Here is a 10,737-nt window from a genome sequence, read left to right as displayed (position 1 = left end):
CCGGCACAGCCTCCCGGGCGGAGCTCTGCCCGCAGCCGCTCTCGGGCCAGCTGCGGAGTCACCGCAGAGGCCACGGACGTGCGGGGACAGCGGCAAATGCGCCCCGGGAGAGGCAGCCGCCCCCGCCGGGCTTCTCCCGGGCCGGAGGCGAGCTCTGCCCCCGCGCAGGGACAGCGGGCCCGGCCGAGGTGTCCCCGCTGATGTTATCCTGTCCCCTCGGAAAGCATGTGGGGACACGGCTCCAGGCTGCCGTGGGACGAGGGGCTGCCTGGGCACGGCCGCTGCTAAGAAACCGCCCCCCCAACCCAACTTGTCATCCCCCTGATCTGCTGCCACCAGGTCCCCCATGAGGCCACCGCTGCTGCCGCTGCTGCTGCTGTGGGTGCCGCGGCTCCCAGGGACCCTGGCAGAGGTAAGAGCTCCGCTCCCCAGCCCCCGCTTTGGCTCGGCAGCTCTTGGCTCCCGGCTCGGTGCCGCGGGGGGCTGCGGGTGCCTCTCTCTGTTCGCCACATCAGCGGCGTTCGGCATCCCCGGCCGCTCTTCCCCCGCTGCCCCCGCCCCGGGACCCCGGCCCGCAGCCCGTCCCTCCCTGCTGCCCTGGCTCCGCCGCTCCTCGCCAGGCACCGGCTGTTCCCAGGGGTCCCCAGCTTCGCTCTCCTCTGCCAAAAGCCCCGCCAGCGGTGGGGAGCCGGAACGAGTCCGAGAGCCGGGGGAAAAGAGTGCCAGGAACATGATGGTTCTGCTGTGGCTTGTTGCAGGACAGGGAGTGGGCAGGAGACATTTCCTTTAACGTGGGGGGAACTGACGCCAGTCCAAAGCCGGGCACACCCTGCTGCGAGCAGGCTGAGAGGACGGGTGTCCCCGCTGCCGGGAGGGTGCCAGGGGCTCCGGGGACTCTGCTCTGCCTCTGGGGGGTGGCAGATAGAGGGTTTGTGGTCCCTCCATCCTCTCTCCTTGGTGTGAAGGAGGTGTGCCTGTAGAGGGAATGAGATTGCCAGGTCCTGTCCGGAGCTCAATCCCTCCCTCTCTCTCCAGATCCTGTTCCCTGGCTGCTTTGGTGGCCTGTGGTTCCCCTGTGGGCACGGCCCCGTGTTGGTGCAGCCCCAGAACCTGTGCAGAAGGCTGGGGCAGCCCACAAGCTGCAGCTGCCAAGTCTGTCTCCCTGCCTTGACTAAGGGAGGTCTGAGAAGTGACCTGGAAAAGGGGTCACAGCCCACAGATGCCATGTCAGGGTGGGACCTGTGCCTGCCAGCCCAACCCCTGGCCTGCCACAGGACACCTCTCCCTGTGGCTCAGCTCAGCCCCCCTCATCCTGCCCCTCTCTCACTGGAGACCTTCAATCCCCCAGGGCCAGGGATGCAACCGCACGGCACAGGCAGGGCTGGAGGGCCAGGATGCACCTGGTGAAAGAGGTGAGTCACAGGAATGAGGTTCCTAGGCTGAGGGTGGGATGGTCTCTGTGCCTGGAGCTGTGAGATGAGCAGATGTGCTGGAGCAGGGCTCTAGGAGTTAAGAGTAGCTTTGTAAATACTCTGCTTTGGGCTAACTACAGGCTACAGATCGTGCCCAGGGAAGGGGGAGAGTCAGTCCCATCCTTCTCTGGCAATCAGCTGTATGGACAGGGCTGCAGAGGTCTCTGCTTCCACAGAGCACCAGAATCACAATTCACTCAGCAGCAGTGCAGCCACAGGTGCCTTGCTCAGATCCTTGGAGCTGCCTGGGCAGGATCAGAATCTGTAAGGCTGCTGAAGGCCTGGAGCCAGCACAGTACCCACATGGCATCAGCCTGTGGCAGTGAGAAATCACCTGGCTGATCCACAGGCACCTGTCAGGGCGTGAGGTGGATGTGGATGTGCTGTCTGTGATGTGGTTAGTGGGAACATGAGCAGTGCTGGGGTCACAGGCCTCTGGCCCGTTTGAGGTACATTTGTGCTGCAGATGTCAGGAAGGTGACAGAGGGAGGCAGGTGATGAAGCTGCTGGAAACTCAAGCAGAGAAACACGGGCTGAGAACTCATACCTTCAGGAGATAAGAAAGAGCTTGCAGTAACAAACCAGCCCTGCCTGAATGCCAGGCAGGACAATGACCTGTGGGTTGCCTTCAGGTCAGCTGTGCCTGCTGCTCTGGGTGTCTGCTGACAGCAAGGGTGGCCCAGGGCAGCTGGCCCAGGTATAGACACCTCACCCATGGGCACCCAGCTACATTTAACCAACCCTTCCTGAGCTGTCTGATCCTAAATATGCACTCAAACTTCTCAGGGATGGCACTGAGAGGGCCTTTCCCAGGGGCACTACGTGATCCTGTTCACATCCATCTGTTGTCCTCAGGTCCCTTTGGCCTCACCAGCAAAGGTGAAACCACAGCATTGCATGGAGCAGAAGCTGCACGTAGTTCTGAGAATGTTCAGCTCTGGGAAAGACACACACAGCTCCTGAGCAGTGCCCCTGTCCCAGGCTCAGCCCACACTGCTCCTCCCTGGCTGTGTGAAGGGTGCCCCATGGCAGGACTCTGGGGCAGTCACTGTGCTGGGTTCACTGTGCCAGACCCTCTGTAAGCCTGTCACAACGTGTTGCACGCCATTAATTTTAAGTGCTAATTATTACACAAATGTCTTATTAGCACTAGAGCAGTTCTGGAATTTTCCAAAAGCTGGGAGCAATAGAAAGCTCATGGATGTGACACCTGGGGACTTGGGTTAGTGCTGGACTTGGCAGTGCTGGGGGAACAGTTGGACTCAGGGATGTTAAAAGGGCTTTTCCAACCTAAATGGTTCCGTGACTGACAGCAAGGCTGAGGATGGGGGTGTGTAACAATCTGCTGGAGACATTGTGAGGCAGAGATGGACCCTGCCCTGGTCACACCACCAGCTTGGGCCTGACAGACAGGCTCTGCCTGGCTCCTGTTGTGTAGGTGTCTCCTGAGCAGCTCTAAGGGCAGGAATTCAGCAGCAGTTTCAGCCACTGAGCCAGCAATTAGGCCAAGCCCTGTATGACAGTGCCCATCCCCAGACACTCTCCATTGCCCCAGCACGCTGACCTCGCTGCTGCAGCACAGCCATGGCAGGGACACAGCTCAGCAGGGCTGGGGCCAGCCTGCTCCCACATTGCTCCATGTGTGCAGTGTCCCACTCTTCCCATGTCACCTCTGAACCGGGCAGGGTGAGGGCAGCCCATTGTCTGGATTCCCCCAAGGCTCCTCTGTCAGAGCCCCCACAGAGGCAGAGATTATTGCAGAGGGCACAGTGGCCCCCTGCCATATCCATCCTGCCCCATGTCTCACCACTGTCTTGCTTCTTCATGATGGGCCCAGAGCCTCCAACATCTTTTTGGGGGGCTCAAGCCAACCGAGGTGATGAGCAATGGATTATACCCAGCCAGGGAAGTTCTCTGCCTCAAACCAGGACTCTGGACAAAGCACATGATGACCTGAGGCCTTCTGGTCTTTCTCCAGTGGAGCAGATGCTCCATGCTTAGGAGCATCTCTTTGACAGCTTCCTTTGAGCTGAGTCCATGAAGGTTTCTGAAGGTTCTTGTGTTTCCCAAAGGCTGTTCAGAGCCCTGAGGGTCAGGGTGGTGGCCAGTGCCTGGTGTACCCCAGCAAGGGTGGGTGGCTGGGAGCTGCAGCCTGGCACCCAGCACCACCAACCCCTGCTGAGAGTTTTGGATTTGCCTCTGCAGGTACACTCCTGAATGTCAGTGTGAGCGACCATGACCGCTCAGACTCCCTCCTTCTGTCCTGGGATGAGCCACAGGGAGGTGCCCAGGGGTATTTGCTCGCCCTCTCCTCCCTGGGGTCAGGCACGCTGCTGCAGAATGGGTCTGCTGGACCCAACACCACCAGCTTCTGGTTCCATGGGCTGACTCCTGGCACGCAGTACGAGATCGAGGTGACAGCCACGCTGGCCTGCATGGACACCACCAGCCAGACCATCACAGCACAGACAAGTAAGGGCTGCCCAGGACCTCAGTGCTCACTGATTGTTGTGCTGTTGGGAGTCCTGCTGCTTCCTGGGAGGTTGGGCTTTTCTTCACTTTTCCAAGAACTAAGGTCCTTCCTGGGTCCCCAGAGTCTTAGGGGTCGTTCCCTCATCCTGGTGGAGGAAGGGTCCTGCCCCTGCACCTGGTATGGGCTGGGTTCATGCTGTATCTCCTCCTCCTGGAACAATGGAGGTAATGATGGACCAGCCCATGATGTGGCTTGCAGAGAGATGAGGGTTGGAAAATGTCATTCCTGAAGGTCTAGAAATAGCTACAAGGAAGGAGCATCTGCTCCACAGTTTTGGCACATCTCTGTCAATCACAAGGATTTCAATAGGAATTCAGAAATGGAGAAACATTTCTCTGTTTGTCCTGTTCTCACCCCCAGGCCTTGCTCTGTGCCAAGGGCTGGAGAGGGGGTGGCTCTACAGCTCAGGTGAGGATGGCAGCCCTTGTCTGCACCTCTCCAGAAGATCTTTGAGTAAATCAGAAACCTAGCAGAGGAGAGTAGAGCTGGAGGGAGGAGAGTGGACAGTGGAAGGGCTGGTGTCAGGAAGCAGTGGTGGAGGAAGAAGCTGGGTGTCATGGAAAGGCAGGTGACAGGACCCACAGGACCTGTCAGGTGAGCTTCCAGGTGATGGTGGGTTCACCTTTATGTGTTGGCCCTGACCAAGCCTCCCTGCTGAGTTCAGAATAAGTGCTGAGACTGATCCAGGGGGATGGTGCAGCCCACACAGCCCGTGGGGGGCTGCTGAATGGTCAGGGAGGTGATGGGGCTCTGCCTGGGGAATCCTTACTGGAGCCCCTCTGCTCTGGAAACAGGCTGAGAGAGCTGGGGCTGTTCTGCCTGGAGAGAAGGCTTCAGAGTAACCTTAAAATGCCTTTCAGTACCTAAAGGGGATTTGAAAATAGATAAATAGGGGCTTTTCACATGGGCAGATGATGGCAGGATAAGAAGGAAGAGTTTTAAACTGGCAGAGGAGAAGTTTCTTAGGAAGAAGCTCCTGTGAGGATGGTGAAGCCCTGGCACAGGTTGCCCAGAGAAACTTTGGTTGCCCTATCCCTGGAAACATCCAAGGCCAGTCTGGCCAGGGCTTGGAACAACTTTGAACAGTGGGCATGTCCCTGTCCATGGCAGGGGCTGGGACTGGGAGAGCTTTAAGGTCCCTTCCAACCCAAACCACTCCAGGACTCTGTGAGTGGGTCCTGTGCAGCTGCACGAGCTCCACCAGCTGAGGCACACCCAGACAAGCAGCCAGCAGTGGCTGTGCCATGTCCCTGCAGGTCCCTCTCCTGTCCTCAACCTGAGCCTGAGCAGCGGCGGGAGCTCGGCCTCGCTGCGCGCGGCCTGGGCGCACGGCCACGGCCGGAGGGACGGCTACAGCCTGGGCCTGTGGCACAGCGAGTCCCAGAGCCTGGTGAGGAACGTGTCCCTCCTGCCCAGCGCCTCCACCTTCCTCTTCAGCGGGCTGCTGGCTGGCAGCGAGTATGCCCTGAAGGTCAGCACGCTGGCTGGGCCCGGCCAGGCCAGCACCAGTGTCCACCAGTGGACAGGTAGGGAGTGATGGGTGTGCTTGCCCAAGGGCTGTGACCAGGGGAGGAGGTTTCCAGGCTTGGGATGGGGAGCTTGTGTGTTGTGGGGAACAGCTGGAGTGTTTGACATCCCCACTGTGAGCCGAGTGCCTGGGCCAAGGGGATGATTTTGCACTTTGGGACTGCCTTGCAGCACCCACAGCTTGGGTTTGGCTGTTCCCAAGGCAGAGGGGCAGTCTGGGGACCCTGGATCTCTTGGCTGCTGAGAGCTGCAGCCTGAAGGAACATGACAATGTGGAGGGACCTCAAGGGCCCTCCAGCCTGTGTGGAAGGGGACATGGGAGGGACATCCCTCAGCAGACCCCTACCAGACCTTCAGCCCCCATGCCAGAGAGCAGCTGTGGGCACAGGGGCCCCTGGGGAGAGAGGAGGGTCCAGGGACCACCAGCCCCAGCACTCAACCTTGCTGTGTCCTGCTCCTCCCCTCAGCTCCCTCCATCCCCACCCAGCTGAGGCTCAGCCCAGCTTCCAGCACCAGCCTCGTCGCCTCCTGGGCAGATGCTGCAGGGGCTGCCTGGCTCCACCTCGAGCTCCGAAACCTCCTCACCCAAAAGGTCAGCACGACCCTGTCAGCCAGGAGGGGCCTCAGCAGCTACACCTTCCATCACCTCCACCCTGGCACTCAGTACTGGCTGGGGCTCAGTGCCACAGCTGGCTCCTACACCGCAGTGGGACCCAATGCCACCGCCTGGACATGTGAGTATCAGCTTGGTGGCCCCAGCTTTCTCCCTGCCTCTGCTCCAGCCTCTGAATCCAAAGATCTGTAGGAATTCAGAAATGGAGAAACATTTCTCTCTTTGTTCTGTGTCTCCAAAAAGGTGTTAATCTTGTCTGTCACTGACAGAAAGGCTTCCAAATATCCCTGGGTGAACCAGGGTTTATAAAAAATTAAGTAGAAAGTAGTATAATGTTTATTATGTCACTGAAGTAAAAAATAGAGATTTTAGAGTATGGAGTAAAGATGGAGGAAAAAGGGTGTGGTTCTTAGCTCTCCTTCTTCCTTCTCCTCCATGATTGTGCAGTTTTTAGGAGCACAAAGGGGGATTGGTTGAAAGCTGCTCCAGGAGGCAGCTCTGGGGCACTGCTGGGATGGGGCCAGTGAATCCTTCAGCAGGTGGATCCCCAGTTCTCCCTGGGCTGCAGTGGGAGCAGCCTGTGGTCTCTCCCCTAGGAGGGAGATGGAAGAGCAGCAGATCCCACTGGTGGTCAGTGCTGCTGGGGCTTGGCTCTCGTGTGCCCCAGGGCTGTGCAAGGGCAGCAGAAAAAATGGGGCAAGAGGGCAGCAGCTGAGCTGGTTTGAACTGGAGGCCTCTGGGAGGGGCTTACAGAAGAACAAAAAAGACTTTACATGGGCAGACAGTGGTAGGACAAGGGGTGAATGGTTTGAAACTAAATTAGGAGAGATTTAGATTGGATGTTAGGAAGGATTTCTTCCCTGTGAGGGTCGGGGGGTCCTGCACAGGGTGCCCAGAGAAGCTGTGGCTGCTCCTGGATCCCTGGGAGTGTCCAAGGCCAGGCTGGACAGGGCTGGAGGGATGGGATAGTGGAAGGGGGTGGAGTGAATGAGTTTCAAGGCTCTTTCCAATCCAAACCATTCCACAATTCTATGATTCTATGGAATGGATTTTTGGTGCTCTTTGATTGTTGTCAAGGCTATGCTGTGGTAGCACCTGATAACCTCATCCTGGTGGATGTTCCCAGCCTGGTGGGTGCTGTGAAAATACAGCCAAGGAATCCAAGAGCCTCTGGCAGGTCAAAACAATGAGGGCAGCCCTCCCAGAACCACTATTACACCATTCCCCCAGCCCACTCTCTGCTCTGGCCTCATGCTGATGAGAGCCCTGAAAGAGGGGGACTTTGCTGGTGACACCATGTCCGTAGCTCAGTAAAAAGTTCCAGTCCTGAACTTGCTTTCCCAGATGTTTCCAGGAAAACCAGGAGGGAAATGGAGAGGTAGCCTTGGCCCTCAAATGATGGAGGTGCCAAGCTGCAGACTCAGAGCTGCTGTGGCCAGAGACTCGTCCTGGCAGTGGCCAAACACTGGTCATGTGTTTGCTGGGAACACCTTGGTACCACCAGCTGTCAAATCTCCAGCTCCCTCCTGCTCCACCTGCCAGCCCAGGAAGCTGGAGCCTGCTCCCTGCTGACTCTGCAGATGGGATTTTGGAAGGGCTCCAGAGCTCCAGCTGCTTTGTTTCTGCTCTGGAGTGAGGCTGATCCCTGCTGTTGCTGTCTGCAGCTCTGACCTGCTCCACTGAACAAAATTCCCCCATGCCAGACACACGAGCCAGGGGCGTCCGGCCAGGAGTTTGGTCCAGGCCAGTTCCTGGGAATATCAGCAAGTTCATGGTGGGATGTGAATGGAGTGGAGGGAGACTTTTAGGAATTTCTCAGCAAGGCTGCCAGCTTTGTCTGGACTCTGTTAGTCCAGGAATGTTTGTGCTGGGGAGTGCAGATGGATCTCTCCAAAAGGATGTCTAAGGGTGGACGTAACCCTGCCAGGAATGAGGCTCAGGGAGAGTATGGGGTACAGAGTACCCCATAACCCTGACTCACACAATCCCATTCCCTTCCAGACCCCCTGAGCCCTGGCAATGTGACTCTGAGCAGTGCAGAGGAGCAGAACTCCCTACAGGCTCGCTGGAGTATCCCAGGGGGACAGAGGGACTTCTACCTGGTGACCCTGCACGAGGGAGAGGACAGCACTCCGACCAGGAACATCTCTGTTGGTGGGGACAACGATCACGTCACCTTCCACGGGCTGAGCCCTGGCCAGCAGTACAGTGTGCAGGTGGTGGCGGTGGCAGGGCCCTACAGGGCATCGGCGCAGAGCGCAGCAGCCTGGACAGGTGAGCAGAGAGCCCACACGTGGCCCTGGAGGCTGTTCCTGCTGCCTGGAGGGGGCTGGGGGTGAGGCAGGCACAGGGACAGGACACCTGGTCTCAAGAGCAGGTTGTGGATCAGAGCAGCAAGATCTGCCTCCCCACAGTTCCTGGTGAGGGTGGGCTCAGAGGTCCTTGGTGCCAGTGAGTGTCAGGCACAGATCAAGAGCAGATCCTGCTTCGTCCCTTCTGGACTGTTTGGAGGGTTGCAGGCAGCAGCTTCCTCCCTTCCCCTCACCACAGCTGGATGGGTGGGCAGGGAAGCACCAGCAGAGCCCCAGAGGGGGCACCTCCCTGTGCTCAGCCTCTGCTGGGTGATTTGTGGAGCCACAGCTGGTGCTGTCCCAGAGCTGCCACTCTGGGAAGGGACAATTGGACACAGCATGGGGAGGAAGCCACCCAGCCCGTGGTGCTGGGGGCACTGAGAGCTCTCCTTCTGCCCCTGTGTGGGATGGAGACAGCTGCAGTGTCCCAGGATCACACAACTGTTAGCCTTGGAAGGGACCTCTGGGTATCATCCAGTCCCAGCCCCTGCTCTAGGGTCACCTGGAGCAATTTGAAAAGCAGAAAATATCCCGTGAAAGCAGTCTTCCTGCCCCATGTTGTGCTGTCCTTGTCCCTTACAGAACCACAGGCACCATCTGGCGTGAGGCTGTCCAGCCAGGGTAGCCCCCACAGCCTGCTGGCCAGCTGGGAGGAGGCAGCAGGGGAGGGCTATCTGCTGCTCCTCAGCCTTGCAGAACACCCTGTGAAGAACAGCTCCTTGCCCAGGGCTGTCACGAGCTTCACCTACGAGGGCCTCCACCCTGGGACCCTCTACACCTTCGAGGTCACCACTGTGGCTGGTCCCTACACATCCTCACCCCGGAGCATCTCCAACTGGACATGTGAGTGCCACAGCCTGGGGTTCCCCCTGGTGTCACACCTCAGGGCCCTGACAGCACACATCTTCCACAGCTTCATCCCATGACTGGGCAAAAGGCTCAGGAGGAGGCAGAGGTGCTGCTGGATGTGTCACAAGGGGCAGCTGAGCCCGGTGCCCTTCTCCTCCCTCCCGTGCCACTGCTCAGGCTGCCTTGAGCCACCCCCTTCACTCCCCACCACCTCCTCCAGCACCAGAACAATTTTTTCAGTGTTCCAGTTTGAGCTGTGCTGGCCCAGTGCCTGCTGGACTGGTGTGTGGGTGCCAGCAGGTCAGGGGTGGCAGTGGCCAAAGCACCTGGGTGCAGGTTTTCCCAGGGAAGGGACCCCTGCCCCAGCACATTTGGAGCTGCACTTCTGGCAGGTGATTCTAGACCTTTCCTTTTGTAGACCCTTTGCCCCCAGAGCAGCTGACCCTCAGCAACAGGGGCCACAGCACCTCTCTGCAAGCCTCCTGGAGAGCAGCTTCCTCTGGCAGCACTGGCTACACAGGGACCCTCCGGGAAACCAAATCCCAGGAGCAGGTCAGGAATGTGACTGTGGGGAGTGGCTGGACGAATGTCACCTTGGAGAACCTGGTCCCTGGGCGCCAGTACACGCTGGAGATGGCTGCTGTGGCTGGGCCCTACAGATCCCCTGTGAGATCAGCCAGTGACTGGACGTGTGAGTGTCAGTCCTGCCTGTCCCTGGTGCTGGTCACGGCCACCGCCTGTCCCCCGGAGCAGAGAGCAGAGGTGGGGAGTCAGCCAGGGCTGCACAGGCAGAGCAGGCGCTCATCTGGAGCCACATCCAGCCATGCTGGGACTGAAAGGGTCTGCAGTGCAGGAGGAACCCGGCTCTGAACAGAAAACACTTCCAAATGTCACCCAGGGGAAGGTGGGGACTGATCCCATCTCTGCTGTGGAGCAGGAGCTGGCTTTGGTGTGCTGACTCCTGACCCAGACACTGCAGGGTGCCCAGGACAAGTGTGTGCAGCCCCACAGCACAGCCCCCAGCACAGCCCTAGAGCACAGCCCTACAGCACAGCCCCACAATCACAGCCCCACAGCACAGCCCTACAGCACAGCCCCACAGCACAGCCCCACAGCACAGCCCCACAGCAGAACCCCACAATCACAGCCCCACAGCACAGCCCCACAATCACAGTCCCACAGCACAGCCCCCAGCACAGCCCCACAGCAGAACCCCACAGCACAGCCCCACACCAGAACCCCACAATCACAGCCCCACAGCACAGCCCCACACCAGAACCCCACAATCACAGCCCCCCAGCACAGCCCCACAATCACAGCCCCACAGCACAGCCCCACAGCAGAACCCCACAATCACAGCCCCACATCACAGCCCCACAGCACAGCCCCACA

The 10,737-nt window shown here is 58.9% G+C and overlaps 1 protein-coding gene across 4 annotated transcripts in view; it reads left to right on the top strand.

Annotated features, from left to right (window-relative positions):
- LOC107215007 (receptor-type tyrosine-protein phosphatase V-like) overlaps positions 1-10,737 on the top strand; it is a 34,648-nt gene continuing 23,911 nt past the window's right edge. For 2 of the 4 annotated variants that reach the window (XM_015650917.3, XM_019009028.2), the window contains exons 1-8: positions 5-412; positions 1,349-1,412; positions 3,678-3,944; positions 5,262-5,531; positions 6,000-6,266; positions 8,147-8,419; positions 9,079-9,339; positions 9,764-10,036. In XM_015650917.3, the coding sequence (XP_015506403.1) occupies positions 347-412; positions 1,349-1,412; positions 3,678-3,944; positions 5,262-5,531; positions 6,000-6,266; positions 8,147-8,419; positions 9,079-9,339; positions 9,764-10,036 (1,741 nt within the window). In that variant the 5' untranslated portion in view covers positions 5-346. Of the gene's footprint in view, positions 413-1,348; positions 1,413-3,677; positions 3,945-5,261; positions 5,532-5,999; positions 6,267-8,146; positions 8,420-9,078; positions 9,340-9,763; positions 10,037-10,737 lie in introns of all 4 variants that reach the window. The other 2 variants (XM_015650922.3, XM_015650919.3) reach the window with 2 other exon arrangements.

This window comes from Parus major, chromosome 26, assembly GCF_001522545.3.
Source record: "Parus major isolate Abel chromosome 26, Parus_major1.1, whole genome shotgun sequence".
Lineage (NCBI taxonomy): Eukaryota > Metazoa > Chordata > Aves > Passeriformes > Paridae > Parus > Parus major.
Note: the sequence above shows the minus strand (reverse complement) of the source record. Positions and strands in the feature narration are given on the sequence as shown.